The sequence below is a fragment of the Falco biarmicus genome, chromosome 15 (genome assembly GCF_023638135.1).
Source record: "Falco biarmicus isolate bFalBia1 chromosome 15, bFalBia1.pri, whole genome shotgun sequence".
Classification (NCBI taxonomy): Eukaryota; Metazoa; Chordata; class Aves; order Falconiformes; family Falconidae; genus Falco; species Falco biarmicus.
This window is the reverse complement of record NC_079302.1, coordinates 20,287,267-20,307,151: the sequence shown is the minus strand read 5'-3', so window position 1 is coordinate 20,307,151 and position 19,885 is coordinate 20,287,267. Positions and strand designations below refer to the sequence as shown.

General features: G+C 41.1%; 1 protein-coding gene across 8 annotated transcripts in view; it reads left to right on the top strand.

Moving 5' to 3' along the window:
• The window catches only part of SLC12A4 (solute carrier family 12 member 4), a 50,682-nt gene extending 32,250 nt beyond the window's left edge, over positions 1-18,432 (top strand). For 7 of the 8 annotated variants that reach the window (XM_056360518.1, XM_056360521.1, XM_056360519.1 and 4 more), the window contains 17 exons: positions 1,582-1,796; positions 2,780-2,944; positions 3,026-3,124; positions 5,224-5,281; positions 5,806-5,980; positions 6,381-6,499; positions 6,984-7,082; positions 7,441-7,560; positions 8,305-8,409; positions 9,437-9,605; positions 10,686-10,881; positions 11,591-11,760; positions 11,935-12,066; positions 12,165-12,272; positions 13,079-13,263; positions 16,009-16,142; positions 17,265-18,432. In XM_056360518.1, the coding sequence (XP_056216493.1) occupies positions 1,582-1,796; positions 2,780-2,944; positions 3,026-3,124; positions 5,224-5,281; positions 5,806-5,980; positions 6,381-6,499; positions 6,984-7,082; positions 7,441-7,560; positions 8,305-8,409; positions 9,437-9,605; positions 10,686-10,881; positions 11,591-11,760; positions 11,935-12,066; positions 12,165-12,272; positions 13,079-13,263; positions 16,009-16,142; positions 17,265-17,356 (2,341 nt within the window). In that variant the 3' untranslated portion in view covers positions 17,357-18,432. The remainder of the gene's footprint in view (positions 1-1,581; positions 1,797-2,779; positions 2,945-3,025; positions 3,125-5,223; positions 5,282-5,805; positions 5,981-6,380; positions 6,500-6,983; positions 7,083-7,440; positions 7,561-8,304; positions 8,410-9,436; positions 9,606-10,685; positions 10,882-11,590; positions 11,761-11,934; positions 12,067-12,164; positions 12,273-13,078; positions 13,264-16,008; positions 16,143-17,264) is intronic. The other variant, XR_008825653.1, reaches the window with a different exon arrangement.
• Positions 18,433-19,885: the final 1,453 nt, after the last annotated feature.

Here is a 19,885-nt window from a genome sequence, read left to right as displayed (position 1 = left end):
TAGCCCAAGGCTGTTGAATTAAGCCAGCAAAAGTCTTGCTAAAATTTGTTTAAGGCAGTTAGTAGGAAGCAGTTTGGCAGGTCCATTTTCCCCGGGCCAGTCAGACATGATGTGCTGCTTTTGCGGTTGGAAAGTGGTGGTGTGATGCAGCTGCTTGCTGAGAAATAGGGCATCTCTTGGGAATGTGGGAGGCGAGGGGGGGGGCGTGCTGAGGCTCCGGCAAAGCCTCCCCTTGGTCTGAGAGCAGGTTAGCCTGCCGTATGGGTAGCGGTGCTCTGAACACGACATGTGCTTCTTGGCATGTTGGCGGTTCAACATGTAATATGGTTGCTTAAATTCAGAGCTGGAGCAGCAATAACACAAATACATGCGTTTTACCAGAAATGCAAACAGTAGTTCCTGATACTGCTGACAAGAGATGAATGGAATGGAAATAGAGGAGTTGAGTCTGCATAATTGTTCACAACTTAAAATACTGTGACCATAACTAAGTACTTGCAACCCTCAAGTGCTCCCTTTAGATGTTTATTATAATGTTTTACAACAGTGGCAGGTTTACAGCAGTAAAAATAAAACGGTGCCTCTACCTCCCCCTCATTATCTCTTGGGCTGTTCTTTAAATGTGCTCCCCGTCTTTCTTAGCTGAGCTGTACTCCTTTTTCTTCTCCTGAAATAACTAGATGCTATATTTATTCTTATATTTTCTTATTCTTATTCTGGAGGGGAAGGCTTCTCTGAAGTTACAGTTCACAGGCCTGCAAACCCTACAAAAATGGCCCAGTCTCTTCCATTTCCACGACTTTAGTGATTGAGAACACCTGTGGAAAAATTACACTTACTAAAATGGAGGATTTTTTTTTTTCCTGTGAGTGTTTTCGGGCCCTGGGAAGAGAAGCTGAATGAACTGTTAGTGGCAGCAAGCTGTTAGGCTATACCACCATGTCTGGTGGAACCGTCCTTGGAGAAGTGGATTAAAATTTTCAGTGCCGCAATAAACTGTTTGTGGTTAGGTGAAACACAACAGGCACTGGAGGATTTTAGCAACTATGTATAGTTATCTTCAGTTTATCAAAGTTTATCGAAGAAGCAGCTTTGCTTGTTGTGATTGAAATGTATATTCCTAATTCTGAAGCTAAAATGTCAGGTTATTTGAATACTACTGTACAGAAACTGGGATAATGCAATTCCAAATATCTTTAGATATTCTAAATATCCAGTAATTTGAATGCTGGTATTCTTCAGATCTCTTCCAGTCCAGTAGTTCTGTTAAACTGGGGGGAGAGTGGCCTAATCTTTATTTTTCATTGTTCAAGGTAAATGTACCAAATTCAATAAATAACACTGATACAGCTTTTTATACCTCTCCTAAAATTGTTGGAAAAGTAGCTTTATACTTCGGACCCTTAAAAGAAACATACACAGTCTTTGTCCTGCTGCCACCACCTTTGCGAAGCTGAGGAATGATGTAGCAGACTAGAGGCACTTGAAGTTTCCATGTTAAGAAAGAGGAATTATGGAGAAGGGGGAATTTCAGTTTCTCGGTACCATATAATAGCGCTGGTTTTCGTGTTTCCCTTCCAGGATTTGCATGTTGGGCAACAGGACTTTGTCAAGAGATCAGTTTGATGTTTGTGCCAAAACCATAGTGAAGGATAACATTACTGTGGCCTCTAAGCTTTGGGAGCTCTTCTGCCACAGTACGAACTTAACCACTGAGCACTGTGATGAATATTTCCTAATGAACAATGTCTCCGAGATAGCAGGAATTCCAGGAGCTGCTAGTGGCATTTTAAAAGGTATGATAGATTTTTTTTGTTTTTCCCTTAAAGAGGAGGCATGCTGAGCAGTTGAAATAAGTTGAACTGTTCCCTGCTGGTTAAGAAAGAGGGACTGAAGAAATGTAATTACAGTGAAGAAAATTATCTTCAACAGCGAAAACCAAGTGTTAGGATTTTTAAAAAGAGGAGATGGCACTTCTGTCCTGATACAGTGCTTGTCTGCTGTAGAATTGATTAAATTTGCCGTGTACATCTCATAATTTCAGCAGAAAATCAGCTATAATTATGATCTATACCAATATGAGTAAGTTGTTAATATCTTTCAAAACTCTGTGTATCTGTGACTCACTGTTTTGGACAGGTTAAGATACATCCTGAAAGATAAGAGCACTTGTATAAAAATAGTGTGCCTCTTTCTTTGCCCACTCTTGAATATAATATCATTGAAAAATGTTCACAATTGAAATGAACTCCAGAGAACAGTTGCTTTGTGCCAGTGCCGAGTGCCCAAGGTTCTCATTTTCACAGAAACCACGTTTCTAAAATGGATTCAGCATTTATTAGTGAAATTTCAAATGCCAACCACATAATTCTGTAGTTCTTCCACTGTCTAAAGGACAAATCTGTTTACATCTAGAAAGCTCATCAGTATTGCTGCTTTGGGCTCTCTGAGCTACTGTGTGTGGGTGTGGTGGTTCGTTAAAAATATGAAGTGTATTTCTTGGGGTTAAAACAGGTATGAAGTTAAAGTTACATTTAGTAATATTAAAGGGTAAGAAATGCTAGGACTTTGTAGGCTGTTAATATGTATTTGTTGTTTTTGTTATGGATTCCCTTGAAAGCATGCAATGTAATTTTTCTTTCATGTAACTTGTATATGTCTTTATTTGTGTTGATCGTTGAATTGCATTTGTAATCTTCAGTTGTAGACTCGTTATAATGAGAACAGGTTTGAACTGAAACATGCCTTTCTTTTCTGTGGTGTAATAATAACATTGAAGACAACTTATGGAGCAATTATTTGGAGAAAGGAGAGATACTGGAGAAAGCACATCACCCATCTGTTGATGTAGCAGGCCAGAAGAACAACCTCCATCTATATGTGCTTTCAGATATAGCTACTTCATTCATGGTGCTGGTTGGCATCTTCTTCCCTTCGGTGACCGGTGAGAATACTGGGACAGAAGGGCATCTCGGGTCTCTGAACTTTCTTCTCCCATGATCTTATGTTCAAAATGTATTTTCAGGTATCATGGCTGGTTCAAACAGATCAGGGGACCTCAAAGATGCACAGAAATCCATTCCTGTTGGAACAATTCTTGCTATTGTCACCACATCGCTAGTCTGTATCCTTTTAAAATTAGTAGAGTCCTGACATGTTGTAAGCGGCTTGGATGAATGGCTGTGTATCTGATTGTGGAACTGCTTTCAGGTGACTGAATTATCGGTGTGAGTGTGATTGGTCAATGGAAGAAAAACAGTCCTTGAGCTGAAAGTATTGGAATTATTATCTTGTTGTTTTCCATCCCATTTTTTGTTTTGTTCTTTTGCATTGCTGTTGCTTTTCTTTGCTATGCAGCGGTCTATAGCTTTTCAGGCTGGTGGAATATAGGTACATGTTTTTTAGGATGCAGCGAGTCGACCGTGAAGATGAGGGAAGGCTTTAAAGGGGAGAGATGATAAATCTCAGTTCCTTGGAGCAAAAAAAAGTGCCTTTTAACTTGGGTGAGATGAAGGAGTATAGACGTTCTTGAACATTTTAGGGCAAGATAAACTGAATTTAGAAATGAGACTAGATGTTCCCCAAGTGGGTTTTTTTTGGAAGTGGGGGAAGGTTCATGTGTAGAGGTAGCTGCTCACCAATGAATTTGTGTATTTATTTTTTTTTTTAAGTCAGTGAAATAAGATCATTTAACCTCAGCTTACAGGACTGTATTTTTTTTCCCCTTGGTTTTTAATACATGCATCTGATTTAATGCGATTTAATGATTCTTAGACACATCCCCAGCTGGCACGCCTGGAAGTGTTACACGCACTGTGCTCAGTAGTGAGCTCCGTGTAGCTGTCAATGACTCATGGTTTCCTGCCTGTTTCCACTGAGTCTGGAGCATTTAATGTGCAGAGTATGACCGTGTTCCTCATACCAGATTTCTGGGTGCTGAGTGTGCGCTCAGAGAAACAGTCTTGATCCCAGTTGAAGTTGCTGGGTTTTGTATGTAGTTCAGGGCTTAGGACCACAGGAGCTTTGCTCAGGAAAGACTCTTTATCTCTTCTCTGCTGCTAGAGAAGAGATGAAGCCAAGGTCTTTCAGCTACATCTCGCTGTTGGGGTCCTAACTACAATTTCTCAACCTAGGAGATTGAACGCCTTTTGCCTTTTCTTTTTTTTTCTTTCCTTTTAATATGAGCAAGGACTTCAAGACTTCTTTGTAAGAGCTTTCTGAATAAATCCCACCCAAAAAGGGCAGCTGGCCGAGATGGTGACTGTCCAGGCAATTCTGCTGTTTCAAAGCTGTTTTTTGCCAAAACTTGTCAAGCTGTAAATCGGGATCCTAGCTCTCTTGTCCCAGCTTCTTAGCACAGCCTTTTCCAGATGTGGCTTTGGGAACTGACCCTGTACCAAGAAGTCTTCATTTTCTATGAATGTAATAAATCTATATTGAAACAGGCCACAGACGTAACCCCCAGTTCTGGTGTTGAAATATTTACAGTTCAGAGCTTGTTTGGTGGTGGGTGACTTTCTGTGTAGGTATTTGTATGCCACCCAGTGGAAGGCTTACACCGTAATGTCTAGGAGTGGTCCATGTTTCTCTCTCTTCGTATTTTACAATTGCACTTCAGGGGTGGAGTTCAGGATTTAACCGTTCATGGAAACTTAAATCACAAGATCAAAAAATTTACTTGAATTCCAGATCCCAAAAACCTGGAGTATTTTGTGCTCCCCAATGCAGAAGTAGTACAGTAGAATAACAAACCCCATATTCAAGGACTCGCTGGTGATGTGAATGCCATCGGAGACCACAAAACGAGATGGTGCGGTGTAATGGTTTGCTGTTTGTCCAAAAGATTTTCAGACGCAGGAGAAGGAGAGAGAAAAGGATGTTATTTAAATATCGGTTTCTGTTTTATACTAGCAGATTAAATGGATGTTTACGTAGGAAAATATTTCTGTGAAGTTACCTCCTTTATCATAAAGTTTAAACCTGTGTTTTTTCAAAAATTGAAACTTAGAATTATTATACTTATTATAATAACTTTGTCACTTTAATGTTAGAAGGTATACATGTTTATTTACTCGCCAGCTTTACCAGGTACTTAGGGAGGTGCTGCAGTGTAAATACTGTAGGACAGAGGCACATCCTGAACTTCCCACAACACTTTCTATGGTTGTTTTCATCTGCCGTGTCTAAAGAAATCCAGCTTCCTTAGCACAGCCTGCACTCCAGACTTCAGCTGTGTGTTATTATTTGGAGCCTGCATAGAAGGCGTAGTCCTGAGAGATAAGTAAGTTTTACTGCTTTGATACTCTCCTTTCTTTTTCTTTTTTGCAGGGAAGGTGTGCTCTTTCCCATCTCACCCCTCCTCACTCTGTTTTTCTTTTTTCTTTTTTTCTTTTCCCTGTAACTTTTACTTCTGGGTGCCTTTTAAATCATGTTTGTACGTAAATTATAAACAATGTTTTGGGTACCTTCTTGTATTTGATTTGATAATTTCTGGCATGGCTCCCTCAGATCTTCCATCCTATATCTTAGTTCCTGCATCTTTCTAGGTGAAAGTGGAAAATGATGTTGTGATAATAAGAATTTTATGATATATAATAAAAAAAAAGTTGTTGAATTGTTGAAATCAGGCTGCAGACACTTCCTATCTGTGTATCAAAAGGAACTCTGATTGTTCACAACTTTCTGTATTTCCTAATCAAGAAAATACATAATATTTAAATGGTATCTTAAACCTGACCTAAACCCCCAAACTTTACTGTCAAAATACTCCTCTGACTAGGAATGTCTCACTGTTCCTCTCCGCAGGTACGGCGACGCAGTGAACAAGAACTTGGTGGTGGGCACCCTTTCGTGGCCCTCGCCATGGGTCATTGTCATAGGCTCCTTCTTCTCCACCTGCGGAGCAGGTCTGCAGAGCCTTACGGGAGCCCCTCGGCTGCTGCAGGCCATAGCAAAGGACAACATCATTCCTTTCCTCTGGGTTCGTACATCTTCAAAATAATATTTCTTTTTTTTAAAAAAAGATTCTGTGTATAGTAACTAGCTGTTTGACTTCATGCCCTTGCAAATCAGATTTATTTTCTCTAGTTTGCCCAGCATTGAAGTGAAGGTCAGTATTTTTTATTTTAATGCTTTGTTTTCTTTTCTTAAAAACTAGGACTATTTTTAAAGGAGTTTGAATAGACACATATGGTCATTTTATGAAGAAGTCTAACATCTAATTCTGTGAAGCATAGAAAACCATTAGAATAATTTTCCTTGCTCTAGAGAAGGAAGTATGTAGGAAAATTACTACTGTATTTTGAAATTTAATTTTTTTTTTTTTAATTATAGCCTTGTGAAATACTTGGAAGATAGGCATAATGTTTCTGTTTCTTTAGATTTTTGGTCATGGAAAAGCAAATGGTGAACCGACATGGGCTCTTCTGCTCACGGCATTAATCGCTGAGCTGGGGATCCTTATTGCTTCACTTGACATGGTGGCTCCGATTCTCTCAATGTAAGAAACAGGCTGGTTGCTGTTTAAGGGGTGAGGGGAAAGAACGATGTTCTTGAGTTCTGCTAATTTGATTGTCTTTCAGAACTGTATCTTCAACCAGTAAAGCAAGTTACTGGAGCCTGAGTTCCACATCTATTATTTCTATGAATTCTCTGACTTCAGGCTCTACGTATTAATCTGTTTCTGCTCTGGAATATTCTGTGAATAAACATGTCTTTAGTATATTGTCATTTTGTTTGGGAAAATGTTATTTTTATCACAGACCAAAGATCGTGTTGATGTTGTAGCTAATCTAACTTGATCCAATCAAAAAACTCTTCTGACTGCTTTATACTGATGATTCAGGCTAATAAAAATCATAGGGATAGGCACACATGACAGGCAGATGTATTTTCACTGTAAGTCATTCATGTGATTCAAGTATGTGCCAGAATCTATAAATATGTGTGCTAAAAAGTTTTGTGCCTTTTTTTTGCTTTTGCAGGTTTTTCTTGATGTGTTACCTCTTTGTTAATCTCGCATGTGCAGTGCAAACGCTTCTTAGAACTCCAAACTGGCGGCCGCGATTTAAATACTATCACTGGTAAGCAAAAGGCCAGCATGCTCAACGCCTGGGCTGTTACCTGTGGGTTTTAGAAGAGCAAGAGCAGCCCTCCCTGTGAGGGCTGTGGGCATCTTTTATTTCTCTGGGTATCTGTTCTAGACAAGAGTACGTTGATGTAATAGTCATAGTGGACCAGGCTCAGGTATTTAATGGCTTGAGAGTTTCGTTGCAGCAACAGGGTGCTAAAACTCTTAAGGACTGGTGGGATTCATTGGAAGGTTTACTTTCACTGCCAGTGCAGAATAGACAATATATAGAAAAAAGAGCAAGAGAGTAATTGACTTATTTTTAAGTTTTTTACCCCGCTACTTACTAATATCTGTGTTTTTCTTTGTAGGGCTCTCTCATTTTTAGGCATGAGTATTTGCCTGGCACTGATGTTTATTTCATCTTGGTATTATGCTTTGGTAGCTATGCTTATTGCAGGCATGATTTACAAGTACATTGAATACCAAGGGTAAGTGTTAACCGGATAGAAAAGGGTAGGAAAAGGGTCCTTTTTTTTTTTTTTAGCAATTATCTCTAGCCCTTCACATTTGGAGAAGGAACTGTCCAGAGATATTACTTAGAAGGCTTTCCTTTTTAGTTATTTTTTTTCATTGTTTTGCTGTGTCAGTGCTAAACAGCAGCCCCTGAAGTGCTTTGTTGTTAAGCCTCTAAAGGTGTCCGGTGAAATTTGAGTCACTGGAAGCAGAAACCTGGTTAGGATCTATCCTGCTGTCTTACCACACGCAGTTATTTCGGGCCCAGAACAGCTGAAGGCAGCATTCCAGTGTATCTGGTGCAAAGGTCTGTTCTAGAACAGTCCTTGAGAAGCTGAATCTGCAGGTGAGGTTGCCCAGGGTTGTTAATATCCGACGGAGTCAGGCTGCAGCATGGCTGTATAACTTAATTTTAACAAGTTGGGTATTGAAATACCTGATGTTTGTTTATGCTGGGGAAGCCTTCTCTGTAGTGGAGTGTTGATTACAAATTAAGCACAGAATGGTGGTGGTGGGATATACGTTGGACTGAAACATTTGCATTTTTCTCATGTGATACATGGCAGGTATCACAGACACACATGCACAAATGATAAATACACATGCCATGCGTGCTGTGTATCACGTTCTTAAACTTTCTGTATAGCGTGACTGTAAATGTGCAATTAAACACTCATGAAACCACAGTCACAGCTGGCTAAACTGTGTGTCCTTCACAGTGCGGAGAAGGAATGGGGTGATGGCATCCGCGGGCTTTCGCTCAGCGCAGCACGATACGCCTTGCTCAGGCTGGAGGAGGGCCCGCCGCACACAAAGAACTGGAGGTACTGCTTTGGGACTAAGAAAATGCACTGTCATGGTTATCTGCTTACGCTGAAGGAGTGAAACTGGACTCCAAACAAGACGCTGTTGGTCTGTGTGAATGAATTTAAATGCCCAGAATATTAAGAAAAACCCAAACAAACAAGTGTTGAGCCTGCGGGAAGCTGCCATGTCACTGCCCCAGCCCTGCTGTGCAGAGCCTGTGTGGCCACACCTGGTGTGTCCTTTGGATCTCTAATCTGACTCTGAACTTGCAAATTCAGAAGTGGAACTTGGGGAAACTGGAGATCTCCAAATCCAGAGGTCCAGAGGCCGTGGTAATTTGCACTGGGGGCCCAAAGAAGTCACTGCTGTCATTCTACAGTTAAAAACAGGAACAGTGGCCAAAATTTTTCCCCTCTGGCTTTGTCTGTTGAGGACAGACCAAGTGGGCAAGAGCTCTCCTCTCACTCCCACATCGCACAACTCGTAGGCTCTGAGCAAGAGGACTATGAATCTACCAAAGAAGAGAGTTTTATAAATCCTTTTGCACTGGCTCAACCATAGCTTAAGACAGAAAATAACTTAGTTGATGTGTAGCAATGCCTTAAGGGCATAAGGCAGGTGGGATTTGTGTTTAGATGAGAATGTTTGTGTTCCCCAGTTGTTTGGCCCCGGTATCCAGCTAGATCTGGAAGGACAGCCTTATGGCGTGAACACAGTGTGTGCTCTAATAGTACTTGAGCGAGCCTTGAAAATCAGTCACGGAAATAAAACACTAACGCGAGCCTTTTAAGCTAAGTAAGTACATGAAAGGGTATTATTACTGTCAAAACAATGCAGCAGAATTTCCTCAATGCTTCAAACCTGGTTTGAATCAAGAGAAATAAAATATTAATTAAAACCCCTCTAATTTGTGAGATACAGAAAGAATGTACTGTTTCAGAGTTAATATTCAAGCACAATTAAAGTGATGAGAGATGCTTTTTTCTAGAAGTGTTTTTGTTAAAGCCTTAGTAAAAAATACATTCCCTTTATTATTTCCTCCAGACCTCAGTTGCTGGTGCTTCTGAAACTTGACGAAGATTTGCACGTAAAATACCCTAGACTGTTAACATTTGCGTCCCAGCTGAAAGCTGGTAAAGGTTTGACTATCATAGGATCAGTGATCCAGGGGAATTTCTTGGAAACTTATGGAGAAGCCCAGGCTGCTGAACAGGTCAGTGTCTTAAACAATTTCCTAAAGTAAAAAGGGGTGAGCGGGCAGATAAGTTTCATAATCAAACGTGGAAAAAAGCGTATCAGAGGCACCTGCGACGTGCAGGACTGATTGAGGAGTACTGCAGCTGTGCAGAAAGGGGCTTGCAAACAAGTTGCAGCTGCCAGTTGCAGCTTTGGGAATACAGTAAGATCAATGCTTGCAACTTGTGTAAACAGCTTTACTGCATAAAACTCTTCATTTATAAGAAATAATTACTACGGAAGTATATATATGCTGATTAACAGACGAAAGAGGACTGTTTAGCTTCCTGAAATACCAAGAAACATTTCAATAACTGTCAGTTATTGCGAACTTAGCAAATGTGCTGTGTCTCTTGCAGTGTGGTGATAAATGTATTACAAAAAGCACTGAAGGACGGTCCTGAAAATTTCTTAAGAAACCATTTCATGTTTCGCACTGTTGAGCCATGACATTGTGGCCCTGCTTGCATCTGTACGGTATCAGTGCATGACTGTTACCTTCCCCGGAGGCTTTCTGTACAGGAAAACTGTTATAAAGGGAAAAGTAATTCATGTGTTGACCAAGTTGGTTTAGTTTTTAAACAAATAAAGGTGTTCTTGATAGGTGTGGGAGGTTTGGTGCTTATATTTGTAAGTTGAATATAATAACACAGCATATTACATAGAAATCTGAAACTGAAAATCTGAAGGAAGTTAATGAATCTTGGGTTTAAAAAGGTGAGTGTTTTAGGATTAGAAAACGGAAAGTGAGATAGTAACGCAGATATCACTACTACTATGAGTAAGAGATTATAGCACAAGCCAAGAAACCCTTATCTTAATGTCTTAGAAATAATTGTCTTTTGAAGGGAACTCTGTGTGTTCTAAACAAGTATTGTACGCAATTAGTGGGCATTTTCTCTTCTGTTTTATTAAGGAAGGTAGATGAGCAGAACTTCACTTTGAAATGTGTTTTACCTGTGGACGTGTGAACCAGAAATTTACACTGTAACCACATGGTAGAGGAAAACTAAAGAGTTCCATTTGGTTGTAAGGTTTTTCCTTGCCTGTCTTGCAGACTATTAAGAATATGATGGACATTGAGAAGGTGAAAGGATTTTGTCAAGTAGTTGTAGCCAATAAAGTTCGAGAAGGAATTGCCCACTTGATCCAGTCCTGTGGACTGGGTGGCATGAAACATAATACTGTGGTTTTGGGATGGCCGTATGGCTGGAGGCAAAGCGAAGATCCAAGGTCATGGAAGACGTTTATAGGTGAGCTTTAAAGGTTCTGTGCGATCAAACATTGTGAACTGCGACGTTTATTACACGCATGGTACACACAGGGGATTTTAACAGAATCCTTGTGAACCTGCTTTTGGTTTTTAGTCTGTTTTTACCAGTATTGATTGTGAAGTAGATGATTTCTTGCAAAACTGCTCTGTGTTTGGAGTACCACTTCTTGTAGGTAAAAGACCTACGAAAGATGTTCAAAGATTAATCTAGCAGCCAGAGTTCATCTCTGTAATGAATGGTTTACAAATTACAGACTTGAGAGGCGCTGTTTTAATGGCAAACTATAATTTGTTTCCTAAACAGTCTTTCTTTTCACTGGTCCTACCCTATCCGTCTCTCTTCACTACTGGAGCTAACACGCTCCTTGCCTGTATCCCTTTCCTTCCTCTGTGGTGCACTGATTTAACACAGATTAGAGCAGAGCAGGTGCTTTCTCCTCACGCTTAGCTTTGAAGATTGCTGCTTTTATTTCAGGCACAAAATAGGGCTTGTGTAAGTCTGCTTTATCCTGGCTCTGTCATTTGGTCTGATCCGTCTATGCAAGCCTTGCTGTACATGCTTTATGTAAGCAATGACTTTTATGGTTTGCTGGCACTTACTCAGTGAGTAGCTTTTTTCTTCTTTTTTTAAACCGTAGATCACTCTTGCAGAATTGGAAGTAACTGTTTGTTCTCCCCTTTTTGGGTAGGTACCGTTCGGTGCACAACTGCAGCCCATCTGGCTCTGCTGGTTCCCAAAAATGTGTCTTTCTACCCCAGCAACCATGAGCGTTACAATGAAGGCAACATTGATGTGTGGTGGATTGTACATGATGGAGGCATGTTGATGTTGCTTCCTTTTCTTCTCAAACAGCACAAAGTAAGGAGCTAGCCAAAGAATCTCACCCAGCTACTGCTGTGTGCAGTAGTTTAAAGAAACAAGGTCCAGTAATAGAGCCTGTATGGATAAACGAGAGTGGATATATTGATAAGTTTGTTTCATAGAGCAAAATATTACTGGTTCAGATACTGAGAGTTTGCATTCCCTCACCAGGTTTGGAGAAAATGCAAAATGAGAATTTTTACTGTAGCTCAGATGGATGATAACAGCATCCAGATGAAGAAAGACTTGGCTACTTTCCTCTATCAACTCCGAATAGAGGCAGAGGTAGAAGTGGTAGAAATGGTAAGGGATATGAGCCTGTTTTTCACTTTATGATGCAAATGGTGGTATTTGGTTATGACTTGATTGCAAGCACAATGATTTTTTTCTTATTTCTGCAGCACAATAGTGATATCTCAGCATATACTTATGAGAGAACTCTTATGATGGAGCAGAGATCTCAGATGCTGAGGCAAATGAGGCTGACAAAAACCGAGAGGGAAAGGGAGGTATGTCATTTGTGGTTGATTGCTATGGGCTGCTGAGGTGGATGACACAAAGTGCCTTCCTAGTAGCGTTTTATATAGCTGCTGCTTAAATTTAACTCCTGTGTTCTGAAGATGTAAGGAAATACTTTGTGTAGCGTTTTTGTTTCCCAAAATTGCGTGTAGCCATTGAATAGCCTGACTGTACCTGTAAAACCATGCTAGAGATCATTTGTTTTGGGGGAAGACGATGGCGGTATAGGCATTGTGGAAACAATTTGTGTGTTCCCCTTGGTGACGTAAATGATACTCGATAACTTGAGGATGTGAGTCTCAACCCTTTCTTGACCTTTTGCTTTATATGGAATGTCCGGAGTTTGCCTCAATTTATAGTATATCCTGTTTTCTTGCTGAAGATTTCATTCCAGTGTGGATGGTTAGGACACGTAGCTATGAAAGGTGCAGGTGATCTAATTTTTCTGCATGTGTTCGTCCAGCTTGCTTTTGTTGTCAGTTTTGAGTCAGACTCGTCCATTGTTGCAGACCATGTCATGATGTGAGTTAGACTGTCTTTTCTTCCTGTGTAGATACAGGCTTCTGTCAGTCCAAATTCTGCATGGCTTGCACCCATCAAAACTGTTGAGTCCGTTTGGTGTGTAAGATTATCGGCCAGGGCAGATGCCTGGTATCCTGGTGTCAGAGGTGTTCTAAAGGCTATATTAACCATAAAAAATAAAGGGTGCAATGGCACAAAAAGTCTTTCGTTGCTTAAACAGAACCAGAGAACATAAAGTCTTGAGACTTCACCTTGTCATTCATGTGCCCTCTAGGCTCAGCTGGTAAAGGACAGACATTCAATAGCACGTCTGGAGAGCCTCTACTCAGATGAAGAAGATGAGGGGGACTCAGTTCCTGAGAACATCCAGATGACCTGGACAAAAGAGAAATGTGACGCTGAGAAGCGGAACCGAGGCAGTGCTGTGGGAAGCTTTAGAGATCTCATCAGCATTAAGCCGTGAGTCTTGCCTAAATCAACAGCTCGCACCTCCTGGCTCTCTAGATGCGCTGTGCTTTTGTTACCCTTTGTCTCCTGATCATTGGTTTAAACTTGCACCGTAAACATTGAGACCCAACTACTGAAAAGACAGCAGTTAGCCTCCTGAGAAATCTCTGACCAATTAAATGTGGCACACGTCCCTTGATATTTTACTTGGTATAGTCCAATTCTAAATTGGAGCTGTTAAATCCTGTTACAACTTTCCTCCTGTCTCCCAAATACCTCAACAAAACACACAATTAAAAACCAGTCTGATAACTTCACTGATCTAATCAGAACTTTAAAGAAGACCAGTAATTTCACTATCTAATGTGCAGTGTGGATGTTTAACACAGCAAGGAAGAAGCGGTGGAGATAGTGAAGAATGGTTGTGAGTAGAGTATGTGTGTGGTAAAACCCTCGAAGATGGGCTTGTTGTTGAAGGAGCGCTGACATGTAACAATAGTCTTAGTATTACCACGTGTGTGCCCCTCGAATAGCTAGAAGTAAAGGTCTGTTTTAGCTTTGTATAAAAATGTGTGACTCTCCTGTGACCTACTGTAATCTACTACGTCTTACACGAAGAATTCACTCAGTTGGTTTTGCATACTTGGCAAAGTTCCGGATTTTTCTTCCTAATAAAACAGTGAGAATTCAAATCTGTTTTAGGCTGAATCATACTGTAGAAATTCTGATGAATTTGGTGTTAACTACCTCTACTTTTTCCTCTTCCATGCTTTCAGAGAGTGGGAAAACTTGTAAGTTTGTTATTTAACTTAGAAGTACATTAAGATGGTTGAGAGGGAAGACTTCATTTTCTCAACTAAAAGCAGGAAAATTATACGTAATTATGGAAGAAAAAGAGTCAAGAGTTGAGCAGTCTTAGTAATGTTTTTAAAAGCAGCAGGATTTGCCACTTAAGCTTGAAGTGTCATTATAAATAGCAAGTAACAAAATACGAGAGTTGTCCTGACAAGAACTAAGTCAGGATAGAGGCGGTTGCAGGTCTGAACCTATTTTCTTGAGCAGAGCGTGACGCAGGAAGCGGGATACATCACCCGTTTAGAGGAGCTCTCGTTCCACAACACTGCTGTGATGTTTTTTCTGGCAGTTTCTGAACACTAACCAAACCCTTTCCTTATAGCCTACACCTTCAAGTTGCTGGGGAGATGCCAATTTTAAATGTCACTTTAGAGAATACCAAACCTTCAGTTTTTCAATTCTTTTTCCAAAACTCTACGTAGATAATAACAGTATATTGTTTCTGGGGCTGGTGTCTTCCTTACTTCCTGTAAACATAATCTGGCCTCTGTGTTGTCCCTGGCTTGCTGAAGCTGACGTAGTGAAGACAGAGGGTGTTCTGGCTCTGAATTAAATAAGAACGTGAAATAACAGAGAGGCAATTCCCAGTGAGTAAATTGCGCTGTTAGTATAATAAACATTATTCTTACTGTTGCATCTTCTATTTTCTGTCTATATAAAAGACTTCTTTGCAAACCTAAATGTTTGGAAGACCAGTGAGGGTTACTAAAGACTTTCACTCAAAACATGTAAAGCTGAATTAACAAATCTATAAGTTCATATTAGATTTGTTTCCACTAATATTTGTTTTTTAATATATTAATACAAAGGAACCAAAACCCCTGTAAGTTGAAGAAGATCCTCAAAGCTGCAAATATAATCTCCCTTTGATTAGGTCTATTTCTGTGTTGGTTTTCCTTTTTATGTTACCAAAATAATGGTTGATTTCCTGTAGGAAGGAAACATTCCCTGGCTCATAATCCCCAAAGGAAACTTTCCAGTTCTGTTCCTGCATGAATTGATGTTACTTTGTGATAAGAGATTCTGAATAATTAGTCCTGTTACCTCTCTCAGCCTGGATTCTTAAGGAGTGGAAGCTTACAGGATCATACTGCATCTATTCCTTCTCTCCCATAACTTTTGAACCAAGTGGCTACTCAAATTTGAAAGCATGATTGAGATTTTAAAGATATTTGGGTTATAAGTGTTTCCTGTAATAGCCTGGCAGAGTGGTTGATTAGTGTCCAACTGAAGGAAAGATTAAAATCCTTGTTATAGACCAGAAAGGCCCCAGAAGCAGGGATACATCCAGGCGTTTGTAGGCTGCGTTCCAGCCCACAAACGTGTAGGCAACCAGGCTTTCTCTGGAGATGTCAGCTGCTGTTCAACACAAAAAGACAAGCGCACCCGTGGGAGGCGTGGACTGAGCGCAGCGGTGCCGCTGCCCCGCTTGGTTCCGATGGGTCTCGGGCAGTTCTTCGGTGCTGAGTCCGGAGCGGTGCGTGGTCTGTGCAGCCGTAGGGGTGAGGGGATCTGGAGAGGGCTGCCCAAAGGCAAGGCTCTGCAGCCACGGGTGTCCGCAGTCAAAGAGCATGTCCCCTTGTGCAGATGTGGTTTAACCTCTTATGCAAGACTTTTATAAAATGCGCTTCTTGAAGAGCAATGTAACTTGGGAAACTGGAGACTTGGCTCCAGGGATTTTAAACCGATGGACTTAGCCGTACCTGAAGAATGCTGTGAAATCTCTTCTGTATCTTCATTGTTAAGTTTGAAAAAAATTACTGCGTGCTGAGCTGACATTTAACAGGGTATTTAGGAGATGTAAGGTATGCTTTTAAGGGCATTTTTATTAAGGGCCTATTTAATAATGCAGTTTTCAGAGGCGTGTTTCTAACAGTAAGTCTGAATGTGCTTCTTCTGCAGGAACCAGTCTAATGTCCGAAGGATGCACACAGCAGTGAAGCTAAATGAAGTTATTGTAAATAGATCCCATGATGCCAGACTTGTTCTCCTCAACATGCCTGGTCCTCCAAAGAATACTGATGGAGATGAAAACTGTATCCTTTCAGGCAAGGCCTGGTCCACCTGGCAGAGCATGTTTAATCTGTGCTTTTGACTTCATTTTGCCGCAAATGCTGTGACGCAGCGTCCGCTGAGCGGAGGGTACTGTCTTGTGCCTGTTATGTAGTAATTGCTGAAAGAGAAAGTTGCCGCTGGTTGCTCTGGGAGCCTTGGAGGTTTGAATTGAGTCGTGTCTAAATCCTTACTTCTTTTATTTATTTATTAAATTAAACTTATTGCTTTAATTCTCGATAGCGGATGTAGCAGATGTTTAAGAAGGCGTTGGCAGCAGCCAGCGCTCCGGGCAGAGCAGTGTCTGAACTCAAGCGAGGAGGAAGGTCCTGAAGGAGAGGGCTTATCTCGGGCGTAGCTCACACGGCAGAATTTGGGAGCTTAGCTCCAAGTGCAGTGCTCTGGTAAGATAAAAATTCAAACCCGCGGTATTTGGGCACCGCGGAGGGGTACTTGCACTGTGCCCCTAAGCAAGCAGAGCTGTGATCTGGTGAGCCGGCTGGCGCTGCGGTTCTCTGTCACAGCCACCCTTCAGCCTTGGTTTGTACCGTTAAGTTAGCAAGCCTTTCACTGCCCTGTGCCAAAGAAAATGTATGTCACAGGTCACAAATCACAGACTAAATGATGGGTTTCTCCTAAATCTGTGGTGTAGTAGTAGTAGTAGTAGTAACAGCTGTTTCACAGTGGTGTGCTGGCCAAAGGATAAAATCGTTCCTCTTGGCGTAAGGGGGCTTCAACCACAGCTACTACAGCTCAGGAGAGTTGAGGTTATGGATGGGGATGCTTATTCCTCCACCCTTCCCTGCAGAGGCTGAGCCGCTGTGCCTGAAAGCTGCTCGGTATCCGTGGAGCGTAGCAGGGAGGGAGTGTGACTCTGTAACCTGGTGCCACCAGCACCACTAACGGGCTCAGCTTTGGGCAGGTTCGTTTCGGAGCCAGCTGAGGCAGGCTTTGGCTGACACAGGGGCAGCCCCGGCCTCATCTCACAGAGGATGCCTCTGCAGCCTCCCCACTACCAAAACCTTGCCGCGTGAAGCCAGTACGGAAGCTAATGGCTGTGTATTTTGGGTTGCCTATTTCTTTTGTCCTTGACTTTACTGAAACAGACATGGAGTTTCTTGAAGTCTTGACTGAGGGTCTGGAGAGAGTATTACTTGTTAGAGGAGGCGGCAGAGAAGTCATCACCATTTACTCCTGATTTAGTACAAGCTTCTAGCACTGGTCTACATTTACCTTCTTGGCGATAACGGACATTCCAGTTTTAAATGGAGAAGAAAAAAAGGTTTTTTTGCCTAACTTTCTCCTCATCCAGTCCTATTCATAGTCTTTCCATTTGCAACATACATATCTTTTGGGATTGCAGTATTGTTACACCATCCAATTAGCAACATAAGTTAATTGTGAAGCTGCCACATTATTTTCTGCTTTGGTACTCCAGCATTTGTGCATGTAGTTTAAACACTAAACCTATTTTTAGTCAGCACTGCTATGTGCAGTATTTTTAGTAACTGTATGTAAAGTTAGGACATGAAAGCCAGTTACTGTAAAAAGATTTTAAAAGCTTTTTATATTAGGTTTGGGGGATAGAATTACATTATATAGCAGCTAGTTTCTGCTAAAGTTCAGCTATAAAGCATTTTCTAAGAGCACACTAAAACGTAAGAGAGGACTGAAAAAACTTTGGTTTTCTGGGTTTATTTCCAGAACTAAACTCTCAGTATTGGATAAGAATTTATACTTTTAATACATTTATTGATAGAGATTTAAATAAATTATGTTGATATAGTTGAAATTATGTATGTAGCTTGCTACAAATTGTGTTGCTTCTGAGACTTGAGGTTCTGTGAGGCCAGATCCCTATTTATTTTTGTATTTATTTGTCAGAAATATTGGATATGCAGATGCAGACTGTTTAGGATAACAGAGATCTCACAATAAATTTTGAGTTATCAGTGGATTGAAGGACCAGTCCTGTGCAGTTCTTCCATGCTTTAAATTTCTTGCAGACCATCCATCAAAGTACATTGAGCATGCTGGAGTCCCGTGTGTAGAGCCAGGTGCTATGCTGCACGCACAGCGATGGGATTGCACTTGCACAAGTACAGGGGACCTGCTGCTTCATTGTATGCTTTATGCCCTTAGAGGAAAAAGAAGAAAAGAAGACCCATATTAACCAATAAGTCTCTGGAGATTTTTTTCAAGCCCATTAAGTTGTACTTTATGTACAGAACATTCGTATTTTTTCAATAAAATGTTGCATACACTTTGAACCTATTTTCTGTTCTGTGTGCTGTGGTGAAGTAGCTAGGAAACCCCATCTGTCCTTCCCTGCACAGCACTGCTGTGGTCAGAGTTCAGCATCACCAGTAGATCCACCTCAGCATCAGCATCACCGGTAGATCCACTGCATGAGGGGAAGGTGGTGGGGACCTGTCGGTGCAAGTACCGCATGGTGGAGGTGCCAGCTTGGCCTTAAAGCGGCCTGGGGGCGTGCATGAGTGAGGCAAGGCTGCTGGCTCTGGAGTTACTACGGTGTGTAATAGCCAGGTAGAGCTCTGCACCTCTAGGCTATGAAACACACACACAAGCTGGTGCCCCCTCGAGATCTCCGGCTGTCGGGGAAAGCAGTGATCCCATGCGAGGGGCAGGTGTGAGCTGCCCTCCGTGGGATGCAATAGTATGGCAAGAAAGGTGGGGACAGGCAGACATCTGCCCCGAGTGCTCTTGCCAGCTGCTGTACTGGTTCTCTCAACCCCATTGTGACAGTGCTCCGGATTCTTTCACCGGTAACAGCGTGACCAATTCGTCTGTGAGACAGAAATCTGAGGCATATATCTTGAAGAATAATGTAATAATAAAAAAAGCTTTTAATAAGAGTTTTATACTTAAAAGCCTAAGTTTGTTCTCTCTGCAAAACAGAACATACCTGATGGGAGCAGGATGGTATTGGTGCATGTGCGTTCCTGGCCAAGTTCCCTGCAAGACAACAGCCAGGAAACAACTCTAGGGTGTGCTCTCTACTGGGTATTTTTTATTTTCATTTTTTAACAACAGTCTTTGCTTTTTTGGTTTTGAAAACCAAAATTCATTTCACTTACATTTTAAAACCAATGGAGAGAATAAAGTTTGATTATTTGTAAACAGAGTACTATTTGTAGAGAGATCATCATGTCTTCAGAGGACAGAGTAGTAGTATGCAAGTGTAAGCAATCATGATAGTTAACACCAATCTGCAAGCGTTATTTTATAGGAGTAATTAAAGTTTATGAAAACATCTTTATTCCTCTGTCTTTTGTAGCTCTCAGCATGATATATTAACTTTCTTTTACCAAATGTAAACTTCTAATATAAACATGCTGAGAAACAGTAAGTTCCATAAGGAATATGTCTGTTTGGATGATGTAACCCTACCTCACAGAAGGATTTCAGTGCCTGACCCAGGTAACCTGGTTGTGGCTCTATACTTTTGAGTATCAAACCAACCAAATTACTATCCTTACAGATACATCACATTAGGTTTTCAGAGGTGATTCTATGCAATGTGGATTAAAAAAAAAATTGCCTTAATTCAGAACTTTATTAAAACTAAGGTTTTAATAGGCTCCAGTTGCTTAAGACGTCTCTGTAGATAGAAGGTTCAAAACAAGTCCCTCTGACGCTTGACTCCACCTATGGTGTAAGCTTAGGGGTGCACCTCGGTGAAAACTGGCAGTAGCGTGTAAAAAGT